General features: G+C 42.7%; 3 protein-coding genes across 8 annotated transcripts in view; 1 reads left to right on the top strand and 2 right to left on the bottom strand.

The window, feature by feature from the left end:
* Positions 1 to 450: 450 nt before the first annotated feature.
* Positions 451 to 5376, bottom strand: TMOD4 (tropomodulin 4). Its single transcript, XM_079122561.1, has 11 exons — positions 5265 to 5376; positions 4388 to 4518; positions 4122 to 4284; positions 3766 to 3922; positions 3334 to 3450; positions 2754 to 2843; positions 2437 to 2567; positions 2238 to 2345; positions 1521 to 1664; positions 1113 to 1257; positions 451 to 568 (listed from the first exon to the last, which is right to left on the bottom strand). Exons 3-11 carry the CDS (start codon positions 4242 to 4244, stop codon positions 546 to 548), a joined length of 1038 nt encoding a protein of 345 aa, XP_078978687.1. The 5' UTR covers positions 4245 to 4284; positions 4388 to 4518; positions 5265 to 5376; the 3' UTR covers positions 451 to 545.
* Positions 5377 to 6168: 792 nt separating this feature from the next.
* On the bottom strand, positions 6169 to 16704 carry VPS72 (vacuolar protein sorting 72 homolog). The gene is made up of 6 exons (XM_079122472.1): positions 16498 to 16704; positions 11978 to 12130; positions 11685 to 11799; positions 11114 to 11290; positions 7043 to 7187; positions 6169 to 6743 (listed from the first exon to the last, which is right to left on the bottom strand). Exons 1-6 carry the CDS (start codon positions 16612 to 16614, stop codon positions 6356 to 6358), a joined length of 1095 nt encoding a protein of 364 aa, XP_078978598.1. The 5' UTR covers positions 16615 to 16704; the 3' UTR covers positions 6169 to 6355.
* Positions 16705 to 20875: 4171 nt separating this feature from the next.
* PIP5K1A (phosphatidylinositol-4-phosphate 5-kinase type 1 alpha) overlaps positions 20876 to 27409 on the top strand; it is a 47906-nt gene continuing 41372 nt past the window's right edge. For 3 of the 6 annotated variants that reach the window (XM_079147546.1, XM_079147547.1, XM_079147548.1), the window contains exon 1: positions 20876 to 21421. In XM_079147546.1, the coding sequence (XP_079003672.1) occupies positions 21340 to 21421 (82 nt within the window). In that variant the 5' untranslated portion in view covers positions 20876 to 21339. The remainder of the gene's footprint in view (positions 21422 to 27409) is intronic. The other 3 variants (XM_079147550.1, XM_079147549.1, XM_079147551.1) reach the window with 2 other exon arrangements.

The raw sequence follows: 27409 nt of genomic DNA on the forward strand, positions 1-27409 counted from the left end.
TCTGCAATGTACACAGCTCTCCATACTTCTAATCCCTCCCCCACCTTCTACCAAAGTCATGCCAAGCGTCAGCTGCATGCAGCCCGATGCCCTATTAATAAGTCTGTCAGAAAGAGGTCTTTGCCCTTCATGTTGTCTGCCTCCTTCCCCACCTCCACTCAAAAGTCCTTCTCAGTTCAAATCACATGAGGGTTGTAGGTAGACTCTGGGGGACTCTGGTCACATCTAGAAATAGGACGGAGGCCAAATACCCTGTGAAATAGAAAGACCGAAGGCATTGGCAGGTTTGTGGGGAACACCAAAGGAGGGAGCTCCCCCACCTTCTTCTAGTAATCTGAAACTCCCTGCCTGCTGATCCCCAGAGTATAAATAATCCCCTGGTGAACTGGCAGTAACCCTTAGGGGTTAGCGCCAAGATTCCCACCCAAAAACCCAAGATGGAGGCAGGCAGGATGGACAAAAGGGCCTTTATTTACAGGAAAGGGGGAAAGGAGAATTTACGTGTCCAGGGCTCCCAGACCGAATTGATAAGGGGAAGGGTGGTGTTATCTCTTCTTTTGCTGGCGACCTGTAAAGAAGAGTAAACACAAGCTTTTGTTCCATCTCCTGATTTTGGCCAGGGTACTCTTCCCCTTTCCAGTTCCTTAGATTCATAAGGTGGTAATGTCTTAGGTCACCTCACACATTAACAATGTAAGAAACCACACCAAAAATTAGAATTCTGGCTGGGCACAGTGGCACATGCCTGTAATCCTAGTGACTCAGGAGGTTGAGGCAGGAGGATCACAAGTTCATGGCCAGTCTCAGCAACTTAGTTAAAACCTATTTCATAAATAAAAAGGACTGGGAATGTAGTTCAGTGGTAGAGCACTCCTGAGATTAAAAAAAAAAAAAATTTTTTTTATCTACCTTCCTACCTCTCCATTGGTACGTATCTAGGGCAGAGGAACTTTTCTATGTACTTTTTCATCATTCATGGTATTTGAATTTCTCATATGAATAGCTCTTTGGCAATAACCCTTAGTTTGTCACTAAGTCTGCTTTCAGGAGGATCGACTAGTTTCCACACTTCTTGTCTTCACCTTGCACACACCATGTCTGCAATTACTCACGTAGTTCATTGTTCCGAGTCATGGCTTGGGCTGCCCGAGCTCGTGGCCCCTGTTGTGTAAAGTGGTAGCCAAAGCGAACGATAGAGGGACACTGCTCTAGCACAGTGGCCATTTCCATCTCCACTGCATCACCAGGCCACTGACGCTGGAAGAGGAAGAGGTGAAAGCTGTCAGCCACCCTTTCTGTGTTGTTCAACGTCCCAGACCACAGACCCCTTTGTGAAGTTCAAGGGGCTCATTTCTCCAGGGTGATGAAGAAAGGTGCTAACTGGGCTTCCCTCACAGAGACAAAGGAGAATTCAAACAAAATTAAGTGAGAACTTGAGATAGCTGCCCCAGTGGCTGGCTCAGGGAGGAAACTCATTGGGTATTAGTTGAAGGCTAGGACCAAGGAAAAGGAATGCTGACCTGGTTGTCCACACGGAGTTCAGTGAGTGTGGCATTTTCCCTAACGGCCTTCAGCACAGCCATGAGCCCTGTGCTGCTAATGAAATTGGATTCGATGTTCAGGCTCTGGAGGCTACGGTTCTCACGCAACATATCAGCCACCGCCTAGGGAGTAGGGTTAGGATTAGGGAACGGTTTCACAAATGACTGAGGAGAGAAAGAACAGGTACAAGAAGGAAACAACTCTTTGAAGAGTACTTGAGAAGCTCTAAGTGGGACTAGAGGGAGACAGAAGTAGTAGGCAAAAATGCAAATTAAGCACAGTAGAGTTATATGAGAGAGGATTGGGGCCCTTTGGAAAAATTATTTCAGGATTTTAGAGTTGCAAGTCATAGGACTGTGTGTCAGGGTATATCTTAAGAAAATATTATGGGCCAGGCACAGTGGCATATGCCTGTAATCACAGTAGCTCTGCAAGCTGAGGCAGGAGGATCACAAGTTAAAAGCCAGCATCAGCAACTTAGCAAGATCCTGTTTCAAAACAAAAAGTAAAAGGGGCTGGGGATGTTGCTCAGTATTAAAGCACCCCTGGATTTAATTCCTGGTACCCCTGAAAAAAAAAAAAAGAATAAAGAAAATATGTTGGGAATAACACCCCTAGCCAATCCTTTATAACATTCTTGCCCAGGGTGCATGTCAAGATATGGGGAGAGGGCTGAAAATGACTACTAGTCTTACATTGGCAATGGGGTCACCACTCCTTGTGGCCACCAGACTGAAGCTCCGGACATAGGTATTTGTCTTCATTGCCTCACACAGCTCACTTAACATGGGTATTGGGATGTCCTATCAGAGGGACATGAGAGATGGTGGGCTAGAGACTCATATGTCAGCAGTATTATCCCTATGTTACTGTTGGAAGATGGGTGTCAAATACCTGTATATTATTGAGGTTCACCTCCTCCAGTTCCTTGTCATTGCTTCTGACCCTCTTTAGCATTTCCTCAATGTTTGTGGGATTTGGAGGCTCATCTGGCACTGGCTTATACTTGTCAGGCTGTACCACACCTGATGGGTGAGGGCAGGAAGGGAACCCCAACATGTCCCCCACAATCTCCCCATTGGTTCTAACTCATGCATCATGTCCTCACCCAGCTCCATCTGTTTTACCCTTTTCCACCTTGTCTCTGATTCTTGGACTGCCCACCCAGAGCCCTGGGGTGGGGGTGGGGTCAGCTTCCCCAACACACTCACTGCTAATGCCTTCGGTGTTGCAGATTTCTCCACTGCAGATGGCATCATAATATTGCTTGTTGCTCATTAGCGTGTACATGCCCAGAATTGCTGGAGAGGGTAAGTAGAGGAGGTGCAGGTAATAAGAAGGGGCCTGTTGCAAGCATGCCTCTCACCTCACTCTGCGGCAGCATTTTTATATCCTAATTCCTTTCATTCTTCCAAAGGGATTTTCCACCCTTAGCCCCAAGATTCCCTTATATAAACTGCCCAAGGCAGTGGTTTCTAAACTTTGAGATAGGACTTAAGGAAGGTCCCCTACTACAAGAGGGTGATGAAGGTCTGCAGAGACCCCCTGTTGATTTTAGTCATAACATCTCTCCCCTTTTTTGCTTCTACAATCTCTGCAAAATTGCTCTTGAGATATTACTTTATTAAATTAAAAATGAATGTATACATAAGTAAACAAAGAAAAGTTAAAAACCACTGCCTGATGCTTTGACATCCATGCCAGTTCAGAATGTGGGCTAGTCCTGTGTCACAGCAAGGACACCCCTGCCCCTGATCCTTCCACCCTCTTCAACTTCCCACAACTGCCCACCTGCTATATCACACATTTCAGCATCTGTGGCATGGGCCAGTGCCTCTTCCAGCTCAGGCTCTAGGGTGATCTGTTCCTGTGCTGGGATTTCTCTCTTAGGCTGAATATAGGGTTTCCCTGATGGGGAGATGAAGGATGGTTCAGGCAGAGGTCATTTCTCCCAAGATCCTGGCCTCCAGCTTCCTTTCCTTCTTCAGGAGGTATAATGCTGGGTTGCTAGGGGACACCAGAAAGTCTGAATCCTCTACAAGTTCAGGATTCCTGGATCCCCTGATCCCTGATAAAAACTGCAGCGTGCAAGATGGCATGCAGGTGTCAGGGCACCTGAGTCCCTGGACAAGTAGGATTTGGAAGGTACAAGGGAAGTTGGAGGGAAGACATGAGAGAAAGCCATTTAATTTCTGGGAGGCATGGATGTCAGGGTCCCCATACCCTTCTTCTCTCCTGTGAAGGGTACCAAATCATCACGCTCTTTCACTTCTAGTGCCTGTTGTTCCAGGTACTGCAAAAGGGCCTCTCGGTCCAGTGGCCCTGTTGGGCTCTTCTTTGTCTGGTCACGTTGTCTTAATCCAGCTGGCAGGAGCATGTTCTTAGGGATGAGTTTTAGGGAAGCAAGTCAGGTACTCCTCTGGTGTACCTCTGGGGCTTCCTAAAACATCTCCAGACACCATTTCCCTGACCCATTTGGGACTCCAGGCCCTGTAATTAGCTCTGATCTCCGCCACCCAGAGCCCAGCACCCTTCCCAAATGCCTGGGACTGCTCCTCGTTCTGTGCTGGAATGCCTACCTCAGGGTCCATCTCCTGTAGCTCACAGTCCAGCTGCTCTAGCTCCTCGGGGCTCAAGGTCCTTAGGATCTCATCTTCATCTATATCTCTGTATTTCTCCAGTTCCTTCTGATACGATGACATGGTGACCCCCACCCCCTCCCCACTGTGTGGCACTGAAAGCCTGAGGGGGGGACATGGGAAAAGTAGTTGAACATGGAAAGAGGGACACGGACACAGTAGGGACATAAAGAGAACAGCAGCAGGCAGAATATTGAACTACATACCTTGGAGGTTAAAAATCTAGTTGGGTGTGGGATGAAGTTTAGTTTAGAGTTAGAATTGATGTCTACTTCTTCTTCAGCTTCTATCCAATTTGGATGGGGATCCCAGGATCCAAACTGGGTTTGTCCTCTCACTGAATGACGGAGAAATCTGGCAACATCCATCCCCTATAACCTCACCCGTCAATGCCTGTTGCCCTAGCACAGCTGCTGGAAGCTCTGCCAGCATAGCTGGCATCATGCCCTGTCCCTACTGAAAGGTGTGTGTGTGGGGGGGGCAGAGGGCTTCAGGGAAATTCTCCCTCTCTTTCCCATTATTCAGTCTGTTTTACTAAACTGGTTAAGGAAAATAAGGAGGATTGGTGGAGGAGGGAGGCAGAATTTCTTATCCCACCCTAATTTCCTCTTTTATTGTGGAGGGATCAAGATTTCACTTTATCTCTTTGCTAAAATTCTAAATCCTTAGGGAAAGCAAGGGCTCAGAAGCTGGGGAATTTCCAAGTTGGGGGAAGGGCAGTATGGCCTCAGGAGAAGGGACTGAGTCCCCATAATCTGTCACCAGAAAGGTGACACCAGACCAATGGGTGAGAAATGTCTTCTAAATGGAATAAAGTTTCTCTAAAAACAGCGGGAAGATTAAACTCACATAATCTTTTAAAAACACACAAGCTACACATATGTACCATGGTTAATGTAAAAGATTCAGAAAGTGTGTGAGAATTATATTGACAACCTAAATGACACAGTTAAGGAACAGGGCGGTAGCAGAAACAAACACTGAGTGACAGAGAAAGACATATTCATGTCATTTAAGAGACACTTTTCTTCTCCTATCTCCCACCAAGTTCTCAAGTATAAGCCCCCTGCCTTCCCCACTTACCAGTCTTGATGGCCTGATGGCCCTTCTCACCTCCCTTGTCAGTAGTTCTGTTCTACTGGGGCACTGCTCCGGCAGCAGGAGGAGCCCGGTGCCGGGGGGAAAGGGTGGGGGAACAGTGAGATCAGCATTTTATTATTTTAGCTCTGGCCAGGTGGGGGGTAGTGGGAGATCACATATACACAGCCCCCATACCCTGCCCAGCCCTGAGAGCCTCTAGTGGCCATCAACAGCCATGGCATCTCCGCCTCTTCTCTTCATACAAGCCCAGTCCCAGAGTGGAGTTCATGAGAATGAAATGGTTCCTACTATTTGGTGTTTGTTACATTCAAAGCAGTAAATACAAGGTGATATAAAGGTCAATATGCCAGTTACAGTGGTACAGCCTATAATCCCAGAGACTCGGAGGTCGAGGCAAGAGGATTGAGAGTTCAAAGCAAGACTCAGCAACTTAGCAAGGACCCCAAGCAACTCAGTGAGACCCTGTTTCTAAATAAAATACAAAAAAGGGCTGGGAATGAGGCTCAGTGGTTAGGTACCCCTGGATTCAATCCCCAGGACAAAAAAAAAAAAAAAAAGGTCAATGTAAGGATTTTGTTTTGGTATCTAATTTTAAGGTGTTTACAGTTTATAATCTAGTTGGAGAATGAATACAATTTAAAAAGGACAAGTTGAGCGTCATGGCACACACCTGTAGTCCCAGTTACTCAGGAGGCTGAGGTGTGAGGCGTGCTTAAGCCCAGGAGTTTGAGACCAGCCTAGGCAACACAGCAAGACCTCATGTCAGAAAAAAGAAAAAGATACAAAGGACAGTTCATAATAAGGGTTATCAAACAAACACAAAGAACCAAATAGACTCAGACATTCATAAATACTTCTTGCTCCCAACCTTAGATCAGAAAAACAAAAAGATCTTTCCATTTTATTAGATTAAAAAAAACAACAAAACAAGTAGGAACTAGGGGGGAAAAAGGGGAAGACATAGAAGAGGAGCAGGCAAAGATCAGAGATATAAAGGGGAAAAGTAGAGAGAGAGGGAAGGTCAAGAGCCCATGTCCAGGTAGGAAAGAGTTTTCTAAGGACTAAACATCTCTTCATTTGATGACAATTTTCTGGCGCAAGGCTCGGGGCCCAGAGCCAGGGAGGGGTTCAGGAGGTGGGGGGCCAGGGCCCAGGGCTGAGGCAGTAGGAGGCAGTCCGTGGGCAGTGATGTACTTCTTGTAGGCCTCACGGATGATCTTGAAGGCTCGAGCAGTGGCGTAGGGTATGTCTGTAACAGGGTCCCGATAAAGAGCTGGACGATGGGTCACTGGGCAGACCTCCCGAACAGGGACTTTTGGGGGTCGACCTTGGGGGAACCATTCCTCAAATGTCGCATCATCACTAAATGTGATGAAGGTACGTGAGCAGCGAGCAGGTGGTACCACAGGTCCAGTCCCAGCATGGGGAGTCAATGCAGAAGCCATGGGAGCAGGATCAAGTCTGAGGGCAAAAGACAGGGGGTGGGGGCGGGAGACACAAAGAGGTGAGGAGAAAATAGATACAGAAGGGAAGAAATCAAGGAGGAAAGAAAAAAAGAGATAGGGTGATAGGAGCATTTTGAAAGAACCTACTAAATGATGATAGATGGGAAGAAAAGTGAGGCTAGACAGAAAAATAGCAAAGAGAGAAAAAGAGAGACTGAAAGAGAAAGAAAGGAGTTGAAGGGAGGGCAGAATCTGAAAGGTTTACAAGTTAGGGAGGGAGGAAAGCCACAAATTCAACACCATCGATTTACTTACCCTTCTACATCCACATTCTCTTCCTTGGGGCCCAGCTCCCCAACAAGTGGCACTGTCATTGAATGATAGGTGATTATAGGCCCAGGGCACTTCCGTTTCTTGTGAACCTGTTTCTTTTTGTCAGCCTCAAGTCGCTCATATGTCTCTTTAGCGTCACAGGGAAAAACGAAGGGATAGTCAGTTTCCCCTTTTCCTACACTTAGTTCTGTTCTATAATCTCTCAAGTATCTTTCTGGTCACTGACCTAGTCACTCCTAAGATGCTCTAAAACACCTCCCACTTCATGAGTTTTCTGCTTATCTTTCTTAACATCCTCCCCAATCCTCCTTTCTCAAATACATTTATATTCTTAACCACTCAGGACTGAAGGACCTCAAGTTGAAAGGGACTCTGTGACAAGGAGCCTGTTAATTTTCCTGGGTACCAGAATCTTCTCTACAATTACCCTGTCAACCTGCTCCTAGCCAAGATAGTACGTTACATTATAACAGAGTTCTTCCCTCTCCAGGTTAATTGCAATACCCATTCTACTAAACCATTCCTAATACCACAGTTTTGATTCACTACCTCAATCTCTGTGTCTAGTATATTCTTTTTATTTATTTATTTATCTTTGTGATAGTATGAGATACTCTACCATGGAACTATATCTCCAGTGGGCCCCCGACTCCCCAATTTTTTTTTTTTGAGACAGGGTCTTGCTAAGTTGTCAATGCTGACCTTGAACAGGCAATCCTCTTGTCTCAGCCTCCTGAGTCAATGGAATTATAGGTGTATGTCACTGCAATTCTAGTATACTCTTCTACTACTGAACCTATCACAGGTTTTGGCAGAGGCTGCAAGCTGGCAGACTATTTAAGTGTTTGTTTGATCTGTAGTGTTTTTTTTTTTTTTTTTTTAATTGTCAATGGACCTTTATTTTGTTTATATGCAGTGCTGAGAATTGAACCCAGTGCCTCACACATGCTAGGCAAGCACTCTACCATCTAGCTACGACCCCAGCCCTGATCTGTAGTGTTTTAAAGAAAAACTGGAACTAGGCAAGGTGGTGCAGCAACTCAGGAGCCAGAAGCAGGAGGATTGAAGGTTCAAGGCCAGCTTCAGTAATTTACTGAGACCCTGTACCAAAATAAAAAACTGGTTGGATGAAGTGGCCCCCACCTGTAATCCCAGTGACTTGGGAGGCCGAGGTAGGAGGATCACAAGTTTGAGGTCAGCCTCAGCAAGTTAGTGAGATCCTGCCTCAAAATAAAAAACAAAAAGGGCTTGGAATACAGCTTGGTGGTAAAGCACTGCTGGATTCAATCCCTGGTACCAAAAATGAATGAATGAATGAATGAATGAATGAATGAATGAGGGCCGGGGTGTAGGGGTAGTGGTAGAGTGCCCCTGGGTTCAATCCCCAGTACTGCAATTAAAAACAAAAACAAAGAGCTGGGGGTATGGCTCAGTGGTAGAGTGTTTGCCTAGCATGAGTGAGGCACTGGGTTTGATCCTCAGCACCACATAAGTAAATAAAATAAAGGTATTATGTCCATCTACAATTAAAAAAAATTAAAAACAAAAAAGATGGACCTAGTTGTTGACATTTAGAAATTGGGAAATCACATTTAAAGATAGATTTCTGGGTTCCTTTTAAAAAAAAAAAACAAGAAAGCCAGGAGCAACAACTGTAATCCCAACAACTTGGGAAGCTGAGGTAGGAGGATCACAAGTTCAAAGTCAGCCTCTTAACTTAGCAAGGCCCTAAGCAACTCAGCATGACCCTGTCTCAATATAATAAAATCTTAAAAAGGGGTGGGGATGTGGCTCAGTGGTTAAAACCCCTGGGTTCAATCCCAGTATCAAGAAACAAAACAAACAATAACAACAACAAAACCTACCACACACACACACACACACAAAAGCCTGGTGCGGTGGTGCATGCATGACATCCCAGCTATTCAGGAGCTGAGATAGGATTGCAAATTTGAGGCCAGTCTCAGCAATTTAGCAAGACCCTTGGCAACTTACTCAAAATAAAAGGGGTTGGGTGATGTAGCTCAGTGGTAGTGTCCTGGCTTCAATCTCCAGTACAAAAAGAAAAAAAAAAAAAAGAAAGGAAGGAAGGAAGCCTGGCAACCTTGAGTCTGCATTCTCACAGGACAATTAGCTAAATTGCTCCTCCTTTCAAGCATTCCTCTCCAAGTCACCTCAGTCCTTGTGCTGGCTACACTTTGGATGTCACCTGCCTGGATCCCATGACACTGCTCTATGGTAATGCACAGTTGATATGCTTCCTCCTTAAGGGCAGTTAAGTGTGACTCACATTACCTACATGTTATCAATGTCATGCAGCATTCCACACATTATAGGCATTCAAAAGTATTTGTTAATGAATAAATAAATAATATTCTAGTTCGCTCTTCTCTATATGAACTCCAAATTTCTGTGTCCTTCCAGTATGTGGGTACTATGAACATAATCCTCTAACATCTGACCATGAAAGGAGTGCTCTGGAAACCCCTTCAGTAACTGAAACACTTTTCTACTTGAATTCTGACTGGTAATATTGCTTCCTCTACCTTGACCCAAACTTTCAACCCTTTCCTTCTTTTTAATGCATTCCTGTGTTCTATAGACTCCTGCTCTAAAATCAGTCAACTCACCCATATCCTCAAGCTTCTCTCTCACTCAGCATTTCTTATACAACTTGCCTTACTGGAAACCGGTCATCCACTGACGCCACTGCTCTCCCTGCAGCCTTCTGTTGGAGGCTGCTCATTCTCTCATGTCCCACATAGGGCACACTTGTATCCTACCAAGCCCCATGATGCATATGCAGGTTTTAGACCCCCTTCTCTTTTGAGACCAGTGCCAAAAGTCTACAATAATTTCTCGAAGTCACAGTCACTCCCTTATGAAGGACTTTGGCAAGGGTTTCCATTCTTTCCCACCCCACTCATATCATCTTAGGTTATCCTGAGGATTTCAAAGCCTAGAGTCTTGCTGTCATTCATGGTTGATGATAGTTTTCAATCACTGTATGTTTTGAAGGACAGCTACTGTTTTAAAAGTACTGAATTTTTTTTTTTTTGTGGTGCTGGGGATCGAACCCAGGGCCTTGTGCTTGCAAGGCAAGCACTCTACCAACTAAGCTACCTCCCCAGCCCAAAAGTACTGAATTATTATCATATACATTTAAAATCATATATATTTTAAAGCCAACATAATTATTATTTATGGTTATTATTATTTATTTTTCTTTTGTGTGTATGTGTATGTTTGTGTGTGGTACTAGGGATTGAACCCAGGAGGCTCTACCACTAAGCCACATCTCCAGCCCTCTTATTTTTTTTTATTTTAAGAGAAGCTAAGCTACTGAGGCTGGGGAAAACTTGGGATCTTCCTGCCTAATTAGCCTCCCAGGTAATGTGCCACAGTGTTCAGCTTAGAATGTAAATTTTTAAAAGTTATGAAGCTAGGCATGGTAATATATGACTGTACTCTCAACTACTTGGAGGCTGAGGGAGGAGTATCCCAATTTTGAGGCCAGCCTGGGCAACTCAGCAAGACTGTCTCAAAAAATAGAAAGGGCTGGGAATGTGAATGTGGCTGAATGGTAGAGTGCGCCTGGGTTCAATCCCCAGTACCACAGGGGGGAAAAAAAAAAAAAAGATCCATCAAAATATATTCTGAAGATGTTAGAGCTGAACTAAATCTTTTCTCAATCATGTGTTTTGTTTTGTTTTTAAGTTGTAGATGGATATAATACCTTTATTTTATTTATTTTTTATGTGGTGCTGAGGATCAAACCGAGAGCCTCATGCATGCTAGGCAAGCGCTCTACCACTGAGCCAGAGCCCCAGCCCCAAATCAATCATGTGTTCTTTTGAAGTCAAGTTATCTAAATTTCATAACTATCATTAAACTAGGTTGGGTCTAACGTAGTTAGGGTAAATAATCTTCCATTTCATAGTACAATTATATTTGACTTATTTCTGATCAACTATCATATGCTTGGTCAAAAAACAAAGTTTTTCTTATGCTTCTCAGCATCTCTACCTACTTTTCCTAAAACTACAGACTGACCCAGTGAACGTAAGTTGAGCTCCTCTGTGATCTTGGCTTCCCTGAGCAGCTCTTCTTGGGTCAATGGTCTCTCACAGTGGGGCCCCTTTCGCCGCCGAGATTGGCCCTGCCTCTCCTGTACCCGAAGAAATGTTTGTCGAGTATGTTCAGCTGTAGATTGACGCATGGATTTCCGACCTGGGAAGAGTAAGATGGGAAGAAATCTTTTTAGTCTTGTCCACTTTCTTTATTTATTTACATATTTTTAAAGTTTTCACTTGGATATACTTTCAAACTTACAAAAAAGTTTTAGGAATAGTACAAATGACACCCATGTATGCCTTTATTTACATCACCTACTGTTAATATTTTGCCCCATTTTATTCTTATTTCATTCTGTGTGTGTGCTCTTTCTAAATGATCTGAGAATTAAGCTGCACACATCATGGACTTCTTTTCCTAAATACTTTGGTAAGTAAAAAGATTTTCCTCACATAACAGTATGCTTATCAACTTTGGTAAATTTAACACTGATAAAATAATTCAACATCACATTCTAATTTTATCAACTGATTCAAATTTCCATACTCACTATCAGAGCCATCATCCTGTAGTTCTAGTGGTAGCAGTGCCTTCTCTTCTCGGGCCTTTTGAGAGCTACCAGCTGGGGTACTGACCTTTCGAGGTCTCAAGCTCTTTAGAGGCTCCTGGACACAGATTAGAATAAGATACCAGAGAACAAAAGAGGTAAGGAGAAAGATGAGGATCTTAACAGACAAAACTAGCACTATAGGAAATGGGACTGATATGGCGAGCACTGGGACCCAGTGAAGGAGAAAAGAGGGATTAAGAAAGTCCCCCAAAACCCCAGGATTCCTCCTGCACCTTATAGGCTTTGGTGACTACTCGACGCTTCCTTCTTGGCTCTTCTGTTTCTCCGTCACTGGATGGTTCATCCCCTTCATCAATGTCAAAGTCAGAGTCCACCTCGTCTTCTGTGTCTGATTGGTCCCCTTGATATTCATCATCTCCAGATTCCTAAGGACACAATGAGATGAGAACTGGTTGGCAATGGAGTTATTAATATCCCTTCATAAAGAACAAAATTTCTTCACTTTCCTTTCCAACTTAGCCTTTCATTCTCCTCAGGCAAAGTCTTACAGGCTGTTGGTTCTTGTTTCTAGCACTACCTTCTTCCAACCTTAATTGATTGTTTTACCTGTAGCACTCTTAATACTGGGGAACAAAAGAATGTGGTTTGGTCTCTACCTTCAAGAGTCCAATAGTGTAGCTGGCCACAGTGGCGTGCACCGTAATCTAAGTGGCTTGGGAGGCCACAAGTTCAAAGCCAGCCTTAGAAATTTAGTGAGGCCCTAAGCAACTTAGCAAGATCATGTCTCAAAATAAAAAATAAAATAGAGGGGACTGGGGATATGGCTCAGTGGTTAAATGCCCTTGGGTTCAATCCCTGTAACCCCCCACCCCCCAAAAAAGAGTCCCATAGTCTAGTGAAGTACAGGACATCGACATAAATTTTTTTTTTTGGTTACACTAATAGTTAGAGGTTATTATAGTGAAAGGATATGGATTAGAACCAGCAAAGATAAAAGACGCATAGAGCAGAGTCCAATTTTCCTCTACCACTAGGTCACTAAACAGCATCTAATTCTGCCAGTAACAATGTGTGACAACTTGAGTATATAATCAAGCTCATTCAGGTTTTGTGTCCAGGATTTTTAATTGGGGGTGGGATCTCTGTCCCTGTGTGGCTTTTTAGCTACTCAGATTTTGGCCCCTCCCCATAAAATTTTTAATACAAGGCAACATATAAAGTATCAAATGGCAATACAATGTTATAGATCAGAGAAGACTGGTGGTCCAAATCTAACCTTTAGATTTTAATCCTTTAAATCAGAGGTCAGAACACTTTTTCTGTAAAGGGTCAGATTGGGAGTAGGTCAGGTTTGGAACATAAGTTGTAGTTTGATGAACTATGATTTTATTTTTTGATGTTAGGGATCAAACCCAGGTTTTACATACGCCCAGCTACTGAGTAACATCCCCAGCCCCTGAACCCTGATTTAGACTCTAAAGGATGAAGAGAAAGTGAGTCATAGTTTAAAACACTGGTGGTATTTAGACAGTCAAGAGGGAAGAGGAACTCATAAGCAGGTGGAAAGATTGGAAAAGGTTCAGAAGCAGGAATGGAGATTTTTTTTTTCTTTTTTTTTTACAAGGGACTGAACCTAGGTGTGCGTACCCACTGAGCCATATCCCCAGTTCTTTTTTTGTATTTTATTTACAGACAGGGTCTCATTGAGTTGCTTAGGGCTTTGTTAAGTTGCTGAGGCTGACCTTGAACTCACAATCCTGCCTCAACCTCTCCGAGCCGCTGGGATTACAGGCATGTGCCACCGCACCTGGTGGAATAAGGATTTAGACCCAAGTAAAGCAGGTTTATCTCTGGCAAGAATCCTTAGCTGGTTGCTTTGGTTCCAGCACAATCTCTTTCCAACAGTGACTGCCCTATAAGACTATAAGATTTCAAATTGGGTCTACAGAGAAACTTAAATGTCAAGCTAATAACTATGATTTGAACCTGTAGCTTAATGATGCTCAGTTCTCTCTCTCCTTACTCTATATACCAGCTTTGATAATCATTGTTGAGATAAACTTAAAGTTTCTGAAAAAAATTGTATTATTCCTCAGGTGTTTTGGGATGAAAAATATTTGAGCATTACTATCAATAATGAGAAGCCAATAAAGATGTGGGGGCATGTATAAGAGGTGTTCCAGAAAGCTCTGGAGGTTAGTTAAATGGGCTGGAAAAGACAGAAAACCTAAAGTATAGCCTAGACCTGAGGTGATATAGGTTAAGCCTAGAAAGGCAGCCACTCTGGAAAGGGAGGAAAAAAAGCACTTAAGGGGAGTTAACTGGGACAGGTAAGGTGGCACACACGTGTAATCCCAGTGACTCAGGAGGCTGAGGCAAGAGGACTGCAAGTTCAAGGCCAGCCTCAGCAATTTAGCAAGGCCCTGAGCAACTTAGAGACCCTGTCTCAAAATAAAAAAAAATGTTTAAAAAGGGCTGCGAATGTGGCTCAGTGATTAAGTGGCCCTGGGTTCAATCCGCAGTATCAAAAAAAAGGGGGGGTGGTCACCTGGACTGGGTACACCTCAAACATGTGGTTCTCTCTTTAATCAATGATGCAAACTAATGGTCTAAACTTTTTTAAAGATTTTTTTTCAGTTGTCAATGGATCTTTATTTATACGTGGTGCTGAGAATCAAACTCAGTGTCTCCTGCATGCTAGGCAAACGCTCTGCCACTGAGCTATAACACCAACCCCATGATCTAATCTTGATACACAGTTTGCCAAAGCAAGCATGTAACACAGATGTTTAACACTCCAACCCAGCCAGAAGTCAATCCTGCACTGATGACCATCATTTCCTCCCAACTGATGTTTGCGAAAGACAGCCTGGGAACACATTAATCCCCTCAGCTCTAATCTGGTATTAAACCATATCACCACAGGGTAGCTCAACTTCCCATTAGAAGTGCTTTCACTAAATTATGGACTTACTACCATTCCTTTAGCATTTATCAAGAGTCATTAATAGACATGGCTAGTGAAGACAATGTTTTTATATCATCTACCAACCCGTTACTTTATATATCTCTAAGGATGCAATGATATCTCCTTAATGCTGAAAAAGGTTGTCTTTCTTTAAGCACTTGTATGCTTCTTTCTTACTAAAAAAAGAAATTGAGAGTTTGGCTGCCAGGAAGCTCACAGCTAAATTTAATATCAATTGCTAGTACCATTTTAGCATAGGCTCCTGGTACAATTACTTCTGATCTGTCTCTATTTTTACTGTTCTAGCTTTTTGTTTATAAGCCTCCTTAACTCCTTTTTGGAAGCATAAAGGGTACATATTAAATAACGACTCGTAAAATGACAGGAATAGGAAAATGAGCCTTGGAGGAGGGATGAGAATGTTCTATTTTAATCTGATTAGGGTTGTATAAGTAATGACTCCCAGTCATCACGTCCTGAGGATTCTATTTTCTTAATTTCTCTTGAACACTATTGTCCATGTAACATTTCCCCTGGCTGGTGCTGGGGATCCAACCCAGGGCCTTTAACCCCTGTCCATTGTTTCTCTCTTTTTCTTTCTCTCTCTCTCTTTTTGTACTGGGGACTGAACCCAGGGGCACTTAACCACTGAGCCACATCTTCAGCCCTTTTATTTTTGATTTTGAGAGAGGGTCTCACTAAGTTGCTGAAGGCCTTGCTAAATTGCTAAGGTGTGCTCTACCTTTGAGCTATCTCCAGCCCCCCTTTAATTATTTTTGGTACTGGGGATTAAACCCAGGGGTGCTTAACCACGGAGCCACATCCTCAGTCCCTTTTAAAAATTTTTTTGTTTAGCTGTAGATGGACATAATACCTTTATTATATTTACTTATTTTTATGTGGTGCTGAGGATAGAACCCAGTGTCTCATAGGTGCTAGGCATGCGCTCTATCACTAAACTACAACCCCAGACTCCCTTTTATATATTTTATTTGGAGACGGCGTCTAGCTGAGTTGCTTAGGGCCTCGCAATTGCTGAGGCTGGCTTTGAACTTATGATCCTCTTGCCTCAGCCTCCTGGTCACTAGCATCACAGGCGACCCCCGACAGGCTCTTCAACCCTTTTTTATTTTGAGAAGTGGCTCGCTAAGTTGCAGAGATCCTGTCTCAGCCTTCCGAGTCTGTGTGCCACTGTGCTTGGGACAGGTTGAATTTTTTAATACTGTCTCCCTAGAGCAGAAGACATCCTATGGCATGCTCTGGATGCTTGACACATATCTAATGAATGGGTAGATTCGGTCAATAAATATTTAACAAGTGCCAATTCAGTCCACACACTGATCTAGGCACTGGACGTATAACGGGGAACAAACCTAACTTTATGTTCTACGAAGGAAATAAACAGGGACCCTTTTAAGATAGGTAAGGAAAGGTTATCTATGCAAGTTCTCCATATTTTGGAGGGGTTCCTTCTATGCCTCGGGTGAATAATTCGGCAGTATATACCTAGTGACCAAACTACGACGTGCCTTGCGTATTCTAGATGTCAGAAGTGCTGTAAGAGATGCAGCGACAGAAGTAAGATGAAGGTTTTCACCCTACTCTGGGATGCCTCTGGAGGCCTTCTCCATCCTTGACCCCACAATCGCGTCAAGGGTGGTCCTTTCTAGGACTCCACCTTAACGTCCGCCCGGTTACCCGCGCCCTGCAGTTTCCATCTGCTCTTAGGGCTCCTCTCTATTCCCCGCCCCCTTCTTTGTCCGCGGTTTCTCTCTTCAGGATTCTTCCCTTCCTCCCCTTCCTCTTCCTGGGCCCAGCTCTTGCCTCGGTGAAACCTCCGTAAGTCGTCTGGTAGAACTCATCTTCTTCCTCTGCCTCCAGAAGCCCAGAAAGCCTGTTCCCAGCGGTCTTCCGAGGGGCCCGGCCCCCAGCCAAACTCATATCGACTAGCGAGACTGCGCGGCCACCAGGGGCCCGCTCACCCAGTTTGGTTTTCGGAGCTCGGCGCTCGACACCACTACCTGCGGGTGGCCGCCAACGACGGAAGTCAGGCGTCTACAGGCAGATGCAGCAGAGCGTCGAGTGGCTCCTAGTCACGCCTCTAAGCCATTTTTGCTCATCAGCTCCGCCCACTCTTAACGAAGAGCTTCCAAGCCCTCTGCCAAAATGTCAAAGCACCCTCTGACCTGGCTTGCTTAATCTATACCAGGACCCTCACTACCCTAAGTCTAGAATTTTGTTGTTGTTTTTATACCGGGGATTGAACCCAGGGCCGGTGAACCACTGCGCTACATCCCCAGCACCCCCCCACACACTTTTTTTTTTCTTTTTTCTCTTTTTTTAATTTTGAGGGGTCAGTCTCCCTCTGCTGCAGCCCGTTTTTCATTTTGCCAGTGGGAATCTTTATAAAAACTAAGACTTTGTCACTTCTCTCTTTGAAAATTTTCGATGTCTCTCCCATCATCTACAGGATAAACAGAAAGCACAGTATTATGGTTAAGAACACAGTCTTTGAGCCAGCCACACCTGAGTTTATGCCTGAGCTTGAAGGTTTTCTACATGTGTGACTTACAAGTAGCTTTACTTCTCTGAATGTTTTCTCATCTGCAAAATGGGACTGTTACAGTGTGCGTGAGAATTACAGACCACCATGCTTATTGAACCAAATTGACTTTTTTTTTTTTTTTTTTTCCAGTCCTTTAATGAGCAAGCCAGGCAAGCGACTGGGAGGCTAGCACCTCAAAGAACTCCCAGCACTTGAATTTTGGAAGTACACAGTTTATAAAGGCAAAACCTACAAAAGCCACAAGGACAGTTGAGCCAGATGTAGGTCAGAAAGACCTTGTTGAGACAGATATTTTGATTACGTGAGAGAACTGTTTTGATTACACATTTCATAGTTGTTTTTGTTACACATCAAGGCCATAATCAGTGCTGTCAGAAGGCCCTAATATACTGTCAAAATAGATACAGCTGTCAGGAGACTGAAAAGAAAACATTTTAAGCAAGCATAAAATTGAGTTAGGTCAGAACAAAAATGGCATTACTTTGGCTCTTTTACTTTTCAGGACTAATAATATCTACCTTTTTAAGATTGTTGAAAAAAATCAAAAAATACATAATCTTTGTAAAGTGTTTAGCACAGGGTTTAGTAAAGACATAATAAACGTTTAGTAGAAGATAACTACTATTAGTATGGCATTTAAGATCCTTCATAATTTAGCCTCTCCCTCTTCTTCTAACCTCACCTCCTGCCACATCATCCTATTTCAGCATTACTTCCCTATCACCAATTCTCTGTCATCTCTGGATGACAACCTGGAGGTTTTTCCCTTTTAAGAATGCCTTTCCTTTTAATCTGGCAAAATTTTAATTTTTTAGGACAGTGACATCTTCCTGAACACTAGTCCTCTCTTTCCAGGCACAGTTTCCATAGCCATGGAAATCATGACTTTTAGACTCTTCAGAATTATTTCAATCCCAAATAGTCTGGGGTATTTATCAAGACGCTGTTATCAACTTCTGTTCCCACTTTTTATTCTGAATATATGCCTGTCAAACCATAGCAATTGTACACCTCTATGATGGCACCTATTACATTTTATTCTAATGACTTATGAATCTGTACCCCTCATTAGTTTGTGATCTTTTTGAAGGCAGTGGCTTTATCTTCATTTGTATACTAGGGACTCTCATAGTGCCTGGGCTACACCTTATAGCTGGGACTAAATTATGTTACTTGAATGAATTGTTCAATGAATTACTAACTGAATGAATAAGGTAACCATCCTTCTTTTTTTTTTTTTACCCCTTCTGAGATGGGGTCTTGCTATGTTTCCTGGAGTGGCCTCAAATTTGAAATTCTCCTGCCTTAGCCTCTCAAATAGCTGGGATTGGAAGCACCATCTACCATGCCCGCTGGTATCTATCCTCTTATTCTAGCCTCCAGGTTGCCCTTGCCAGTTCTCAGACCCTTTGTTTTTAACTTAGAAGCTGTTCTAAGACTTGAAGGACGTTTGTGTGTGTGTGTGTGTGTGTGGTGCTAGGGCTTTGTGCATCATAGGCAAATGTTCTACCACTGAGCTATATATCCTCAGTCCCAAAAGGATGATTTAATGAAGCTGTACGTGAATACTCACACACATTCAAGTCTGAATATGTGGACATATTTTGAGGTCACTAGATTGCCTCCCTTCCTACAGTAGGTATTGGTGAACTCCCTTTTCTATTTCCTTGGGGGCACCAAGCCAACATGTCCTGCTCTGCCTCTGCTTCCACACCCTGCCACATCACCCCAGTTCTGCTATGCCAGGAATGTTACGAGGGGAGAGTGGTTCCGTGATTCATAGGGCACCCCAGGGGTAAAGTAGAAGGGGGACAGAGACAAAATTTAGGGGTAAAAGATGAAAAACACCTGCTTTTTAAACATCCCTAATTCCACTTTCTGAATTTTATGTTCATTCATTATATATTAGGGCCCTTAGGAGACATTTATTAGGTACTTACTCTGTGCCAGGCACTATTCTAGATGCTTGAGGTATAAAAATGGATAAAATGTAATCTTTGACCTGAAGAGTTTAGTCTTATGAGAGAGTCAAACAGGTAAGCAGAATGACAAAATACAAGGTGGCAGGTGTAATAGTCATCTTCTGGTACAAAAGGTAGAAACAAAGATCTCTAAGAAGCTATAAATCAGAGATTTCTTCCTTCATGAGAGCTTAAATCAAATTCATAGATCAGCTCTCAGAGATAAAATTCTCGTGACTGCCTTTGTTCATTCCAGAATTCATTGATTTATTTCCAATTTTGAAATCAGAAACAGCTTTACCTCTATACCAACTGAGTTTTTAAAAAAAATTTTTTTTTTAATTTGAGGAGGGTGTTTTTGTTTTTTGTGGTGCTGGGTTTGGAACCCAGAACCTGGCACATGCTAGGTAAGTCCTCTATCACTGAGCTATATCTCAGCCCACACAAGCTGGTTCTTAAAGTAACTCAGGAAATGGAAGTAACTACATGCCTTTTCTGAAAAGAAGGATAATTTATTCAATTGATATTTGTTTACTGCATACCTATGAGCCAAATCCTATGCTCCACGCTGTCTAGTTGTACTGTTTAGTTGGGGGAGGGGCATAGGTATAGGTCATCATTAAATATTTCAGTACTAACCGGTTGAATAAGAATCCCAATCTGTTGATGCTTGTTTACCTTCAGTACCCAGAAAAGGACAAATAATCCGGCAGATGGCAGCAAGGAAACAAGTATTTTATATCTTGATGAGGGAGGGACAGAAAGCTGAGGTGAGTGGGGGGTATTCTATGAACGTTTCTGCCCTAGGTTCCCTTTGGAGGACCCAAGAGGAAATTGGGGGCTACAAAACTTGAGGATTTTCCCATTCCTTTTCATTCCACAACGAATTACTGAGCACCCACTCTGTTCAAAGTCACGACGAAAGAGTGGAGATACAAGAGTAAACCAAACAACCCTTACTTTCCAGAAGCTTGATGTATTCAGGTCTTCAGATCTCCACCAGGGTCCACGACCTCCAGAGTTTTTTTGTTACAGTGGAGCAGTTAATTCGATGACTAGAGTAGAATGGGGGAATTTATGTATATCGAAAGCCCTTTGGGGCATACATAATTGACAGAGGCTAAAGACTTTGGATCACGGGAAGCCTTCCGTGGGGTTCTTTTTTTTTTTTGACAGGTCTTCATTGATTAATCTACCAATATTTACTGAACTCCGTCACTGTACCCAGCTTTGTATTTGACGCAAACAAAAGAGATCTATTTCTAATGTCGGAGGAAGGTAAGACATATATTAAACAAGGTAGTAAAACCGGAAAAGGCCTGGGAAGAGTTGATGGCATGTGATGTTTTGTAGTATTCGACGGCTTAATGTCTCCGACTTGGTTCCAGTGCTTTCGCTGTTCTTTCGGGGCTGTGAACTTTAGAGGGGCTACCTAGGCAGACTTCTTCCGAGTTTAGGGCACACAAAACCCAGTTCTTTCAAAGAACAGGATCAAAATTGACTTACCGAGCCACCGTATGTGAGGTACCCCGCCCCTCCGCCCGCCAGTCTTTCACCCCCGGATTCCTTAGGGTGTGAGGAACCCGCCTCACGTGACCATCAGCAGCCTTCGGATTGGCTTTCTTTCCCCTCCTCTTTCAGTGGCTGGAACCCTGAGCTGAAGGTCGGGCGCATGCGCACTCTTTCCCCCCTTTCCCCTTGCCCACCGGGAGTGGAGCCTTGTGGTTGGGCGATAAACAGGCTGCGGCTAGGGAGGAGAGGAAGGGGGGCGTTCGCTTTTCCCGGACTTCTTTTCATGCCTTATTTTCCTTTTAGGTGTGGTTTGGTCCGGATGCGGGGTCCAAGCCGCCAGTCTGAGCTTACTCCCTTGTGAAGGCAGAAAGTAGCTCCTGTGGAGAGCGGTTAAAGTTGCGAAGGGAGGTTGCGAGACCGGAGTTCTTCCCCATGGCAGGCGAATGGTGCGGCCCTGAACTGGTCCAGGAGCTAACCGGACGTGTCTGAGAGAGGCCCCCGAGGGGGCGGGAGGGCGGCCTGCAAAACGCGAATTGTGTGAAGAGACGTGGGGAAGATTCGATTCCGAGAAGAGGAAGAGTCTGACTGAAAGGGAGCGAGGCCGCTGAGGGGGAGGGGGCTGCCAAGATGGCGTCAGCCTCCTCCGGGCAGTCGGCGGTCGGATTTTCATCCTTTGATCCCGGGGTCCCTGTCAGTAACTCGGCCTCAGGTAAGCCAGGCAGGGCGTGGACATAGTTCTGGTGAGGACTGTGCGATCAGAGGAAGAGCAGAGCTTGGGAGGGCACCTGTAGCTGGGAATGTCCGAGGGGTTGCCGGTAAGGACCGAGAGCTGGGCTTTGAAATAGGGGTTTCTGAGCTTGCAGGGAGTCTGCGGAAAGGATGGGTTTAAGCGAGAGAAGGAAGCTATTGAAAACGGTGACAGTCCTAGAGATCGAGTTGAGGACTTCCAGGAGGAGGGATAGATACAGACGGTGGGGGTAGGAAGGAAACGAGAAACACAAGGGAGTATAGAAACTAGTCGGAGGCTTAACAAGAGGAATCAATTAGTGTGAGGCAGGTGGAATCAAAGTTGATTTTGGAGTTAATTGGATCAAAATGTTGAAGAGATCATGGGACTTAAACGAAATTGAGTTATGGGACCATTTTGATTCGGGGGGAGTTAGAAAATCGTGCGTTTTATTTGGAGTGGGAGTTATTGGAGTGATCTTTTCCCTCCGAGACTCCCCCTAATGCGTCATTTCTTCTTCTGGTTTGCTCTCCCCACCCCCGCCCGCGCAGACACGCGTACATATTTTCTCAGACGAACTCAGTTGGTGACTCCCATGCCTGGCCTGCCCAACTTTGGGAGGGAATTGGAAGTTTTGGAGAGAGCCTAAATGTGGAAATTTTGGGTCAGGAGATCTTGAAAACAGACAAGATGAAATGGAATCTTGAATTACAGTAGAACCTGAGGGGAGGGATGTTTGGAGTTAGGCCTGAAAAAGAAAGAAAAGTGGGGGATGGCTCTAAGTGCTATGGGAGAATATTACATAATAGGAAAGAGACTGGAAGAATGCTTTGGATGTATCAGGAAATTGGAGAACGGAACCAGGGAATATAGAGAGTAGTTAGAAACTAAAGAAGATTAAGAGGGCTGAGAAGGCCTACAAGAAAAGAAACAGATTGTGTGTAGGAGGGAAAATGTGTGTATGGGGGGTGGTGAGTCAGAAACTGTTCTAGAACTTGTATTAGAAATCTCATGTCCCTGATGACTGTTGCCTCTACACTGTGAACAGGAGAGGCTTGGATGTTGGATGCTTTATTTGAGATTTTGACACTTCCCTTAGGCCTGGAATTGCATCCTTGCTGTTTTGAATCTGCTAAATAGAGGGTTCCATCTTAAACATTACAGCTAAAATGAGGGAATATGTAGTCACAGGTACGTTGTAAGCTGTAATTTATCTAGTTTTAGTGGGGGTTTTTGGTACTGTGGATTGAATCAAGGGGTATTCACTCTTACCACCCAGCTACATATTAAGCCCTTTTAATTTTTTCTTTTATTTTTCTTTTGAAGCCAGATGCTGTGGCACAAGCCTTGGCTTCTGAAGCTGAGGCAGGAGAATCACAAGTTTGAGGCCAGCCTGGGCAGTTTAACTGGTAGAGGGGCATGAACCTGGGCAGGGGTGTTTTACCACTGAACTACATCCCCAGCCTTTTTAATTTTTGAGATGGGGTCTCACTAAGTTGCTTAGGACCTTGCTAAATTGATGAAGCTGGCCTTAAACTTGCAATCTTCCTGCCTCAGCCTCCTGAGTTGCTGGAATCACAGGCATGTGCTACTGTGCCCAGACCAATTTTTTGAAGAAAAAAAAAAAATATATATATATATTTTTATATAAATATATATATAATATGAAATATAATAAATATATATTTAATATAATATATTATATATATAATATATATAATATAAAATATAATAAATATATATATATTTTTTTTTTCTTTTTTTACTTTTATGAGACACAGTCTCACCAAATTGCCCTGGTTGGCCTGGAATTTGCAATCCTTCTGCCTCAGCCTACCAAGTAGCTGGAATTACAGGCATGTACCACTGTGCCAAGCTCTATTTTAGTTTCTTGAGAATTTTTGCTTTTCCTATAAAAGCATTAGAGGACCAGAACAAGTCATGCAGCATTCTAAACATGAGAAGAATAAAATAAAAGTGCCAGATTTTGTTTTTTGCTTTTTGAGTATTGGGGGTTTAACCCAGGGCACTTTGTCACTGAGCTACATCCCAGCCCTTTTAATTTTTTTTTTTTTTAGACAAGGTCTCACTCAGTTGCTGAAACTGGCCTCAAACTTGCTGCGGTACTGCCTCAGTCCCTGAGTCACTGGAATTTCAGGCATGCAACACCATGCCCAGCTTTTTGTTGCTGTTTTTAATATATAGTGTTCTTTAATAAAAGACCTTCTCATACTTTGCAGATCAGAAAGAGGAATGATTGAGTGTGGTTCTTAAGCAAGCTTCTCAACTATCAAGTAGGTAGTCTTTCTGTTAGAAACAAGATTAATAGTAAGAGCAGTGTATTTATATCCCAAAATTCAATTTGTCATCATCTCATGGAAGTACCTCCCAGGTAGACAAATTCAGGAATAACAAGGAAATATTTGTCATTTATTGATAAATCATCTCTACTTTTAGTTCTGATAATCCTAATATCTATTTTAGTTATTATGATTTGATATTTTTATCGGTTTTTATGTTTTCTGACAGATCCCAGGGCTAGCAGTTAATATTACAGATTGTATAAATGCTCTTTGGTTTTCACCAGAACATCAGCTATTAGGCTCAGTTGACTTTACACTTCCTTGATTTTACTGTGTTCATATGTGAAGTCAAGGTTTAAAAATGTCTGAGTTAAAAATAGTCCACAGATTAGAGATTACTTTTTTGGGCTTCCCTCCCTTTTGTTTCCAGTACTGGGGAGCAAATCCGTGGTGCTCTATCACTGAGATACATCCCCAGCCCTAAATTTTTATTTTGAGACAGGGTCTCACTAAGCTTTTAGGCTGGCCTCAAGCCTCAGACTCCCAAATTGCTGGGATTAAGGCTAGTTCCACAGATTACTGATGTCTATCTTATACACACACCCAGTCAAGGATGTTTTTGAAGAAGATAAGATATTCGATTTTGATCCTGAAAAGGCTACTTATTTAGAAAGGGTTTGTAATGATAGGAGAGTGCTTCTTTGGATGGTACCAGGGAATTAGGAGGTTTGCTGGAATAAATGATGATTTTCAATTTCCTACATTGTTAAAAGATAGAAGGCTAACCTTGTGGAAATTCAGGGTGAGTGTTTCAACCTTCATAAAACCAAATTTGTTCTTAAATGTTTAGCTGAACTCCACTTAAGTTTTGGTGAAAATCTAAAATTCTAAATATAAACTTCTGGCAGTTTTGAAATGGATATAATTGTTGAGGAATAGATTGACAATGTTAGATAATCTATTCATAACTTTTGGAGACTCAAAAATCTTTTGTCATTCAAATTAGGAATAAGAGATTATTTTGAAGAGTTGTTTCCTGACAATAATAAACCCCTATCTTGATTGTTTGACCATTAAGCTAGACCTGGTCTTTTATACTGCTAACAAATAGAGTGCAGAGCCATCTATAATCTCTAGGAGATGCTTAACATATTTTCCCATTTAATTTCCCCTAAACATAGTTAACCATTTTTGGATTTGTGGGGGGGATAATGATAAATGAATATCATCTTACAGCATAAATTTATCTTGCTCTTGTTCTTATATTTTGGTTGTTAAAGGTGATGCGGTTTGCTGTCTAGTCTCAGTTGCTTGCTGTGTAAAGAAAATGTGTTCTTTCTCATTATCCTTATTATTTAAACAGTGACCCTACATAATAAAATTAGTGCTGATGTAGTGCTGTTGACAGTGAGACCATCTATCACACCAGTGTTCAGAGTGTCTGTTTCCTTATCTCTAGTTATTTTTTTTTTTTTTGGGGGGGGGGGGGTGGTATACTGGAGATTTAACTCCAGGGTTACTTTACCACTGAGTTACGTCCCCAGTCCTTTTTGTTTTTTATTTTGAGAAAGGGCATCACTAAGTTGCTTAGGTCCTCTCTGAGTTGCTAAGGGCTGACCTTGAACTTGCCAACCTCCTGTCTCAGCCTCCCAAACCCTGTGTTACAGTCATGGGTCCTGGGATTACAGGCCTGGCTAGGTTAACTTCTTACAGTCAGTTAAGAGTTTGACGTGTAAGTCCATTGAGTTCCCTTTTTACTAGAAAGCAGAGTAAAGAGTTGGTTCTGAAGTCTGGATTTGAAGGTAGTGAAGGGAACTGTAACTCCCTGTACTTCAGACTAGAACATTAAAAAAATTTTTGGTTTTGTACCAGGGATTGATCTCAGGGGCATTTAACAACTGAGCCACATCCCCAATCCTTTTTTTTTAATATTTAATTTTGAGACCAGGGTCTTGCTAAGTTTCTGAGGCTGGGTTTCAAGCTCTGTGATTACAGGTGTGTGCCTCTGGCCCAGCCATTATTTTTTATTTTAAAAATTTTTTTATATATGTTTTATTATTTTTTGTAGTACTTAGGATTGAATCCAGGGGTACTGTACCATTGAGCCACATTCCCATATTTTTTTATTTTTGTTATTTTTTGAGACAGGGTCTTGCAGGGTCCCAGGGATTACAGGCAGGCACCACCATGTCTAACCAGTGCATTTTTAAAATAGTCACCCCTCAGCCAGGCATGATGGTGCATGCCTGTAATCCCAACGAATCAGGAAGCTCATGGCCAGTCTCACGAGTTGGTTGTTCTGGTGGCTTTGTTCTAGTAAATTGCCATAATCTGATAATTTGAATGGTAGGGTTTTTTTGTTGTTGTTGTCGTGTGTCTGTGTTCTTTGTATACAGCTGTAAGCCATTTTGTAGACATCAGAATGTCTTTATTTGTGTTTGAAACAGGTCTCACTGTGTTGCCCATGCAGGACTTTAACTCCTGGGCTCAAGGGAGTCTCCTACCTCAACCTCTGACTAGCTGGGATTACAGGTGTGCACAACCACACCTGGTGTTTCATGGTCATATTTTTTTGCTAGAACCATTCAAGCTCAGTGTCAAGTATAATTAACTAGTCTTATAGGTATCTCGCATCAGAGATTAATTAATTGGCAATATGTACTTGTAAGTTAGCTTTGAGTATCAAAATAGTATGTTTTACTTACATGTGAGCTCTTTTGATTACTACTTTTGCTCAAATATGTGCTAGCTAGTAATGTAAATATTTTATTAGCCTGCTTTTCTTTGATAATATAATGGAAACTATAGCCTGTGAAGTGAGTAAGAGCAATAACACTAGACCAGTGGCAGAACTGGAAAGAGTACAGGTGGTTTTTATCCTTTAAGTTGGATATTTTCTCTTGTAGAATTTTGGAGTATTCTTACTTGAAGAAGGCAACAAGAAGACCAAAATGAGCAGTTTCTTTTTCTCTTTTTGTTCATGACCAAAGATAAAAGTGTACTTCAGGAAGCATGCTGTTTCCTGATAGCCAGAGGGAATCTGTTTTTCTGTGTTCCAAACCCAGCCCAAAGTTCAGTCCGAAGAGAGTGCTTGGATTGATATTTCCTAGAGGAAACCCCTTCTTATCCCATTTGCCCTTTTGTTACCTCACACCCTTTTCCATCAAAAAAGAGCATTTAATTTCCACACATTCATCCAGTTTTGTCATGTCTCCTGTGAACTTTTATTATTTTACTGTTTTCTATTTGAAATGAGCTTTTTTCTTAAATCCTCTATAATTTTTAACTGTTTCCAGTCATTTTTCTTTCTCTGCCTGTAAAATTCCAGTCTGTTTATTTTGTGATGGCTGCTAAATACCTTATATATTAACCTGTAAACATCTGATTCCTGGAAAGTCTTCCTGTTGATGGGCTCCAAGGAAGAATTTAGCAAAAAGAGGACAAGTTCCTTGTAGGGAGGTTAAATATATATTATTATTTGTCTTTTATACTTAACTGAGCAATATGTTATTAACCCAGAATAAGCACTGTCCCAAAGGATCAGAGGATCCAGTGGATCCATTTTGTTGGTGGAGGGTAGACTAAAGAAAGGTGAGCAAGGGAAGTTGTGGGGAGGGAATGGGAAGACAACTTCTTTTTTTTTTTTTTTTAATGTATAATTAGAGTG

Source organism: Sciurus vulgaris, assembly GCF_902686455.1.
Source record: "Sciurus vulgaris genome assembly, chromosome: 1".
Lineage (NCBI taxonomy): Eukaryota > Metazoa > Chordata > Mammalia > Rodentia > Sciuridae > Sciurus > Sciurus vulgaris.

What these genes read in the sequence shown, in the direction of transcription:
- TMOD4 (XM_079122561.1), bottom strand. Translation starts at nt 4,244, where the DNA reads ATGTCATCGTATCAGAAGGAACTGGAGAAATACAGAGATATAGATGAA. An exon ending in TACAGGAGATGGACCCTGAG is followed by an intron (nt 3,923 to 4,121) that starts GTAGGCATTCCA and finishes CTCATCCCTAAG; the next exon opens with AACATGCTCCTGCCAGCTGG. An exon ending in CAACACCGAAGGCATTAGCA is followed by an intron (nt 2,568 to 2,753) that starts GTGAGTGTGTTG and finishes CTCACCCATCAG; the next exon opens with GTGTGGTACAGCCTGACAAG.
- VPS72 (XM_079122472.1), bottom strand. Translation starts at nt 16,614, where the DNA reads ATGAGTTTGGCTGGGGGCCGGGCCCCTCGGAAGACCGCTGGGAACAGG. An exon ending in ACAGGATGATGGCTCTGATA is followed by an intron (nt 11,291 to 11,684) that starts GTGAGTATGGAA and finishes TACTCTTCCCAG; the next exon opens with GTCGGAAATCCATGCGTCAA. An exon ending in GAGAATGTGGATGTAGAAGG is followed by an intron (nt 6,744 to 7,042) that starts GTAAGTAAATCG and finishes TTTTGCCCTCAG; the next exon opens with ACTTGATCCTGCTCCCATGG.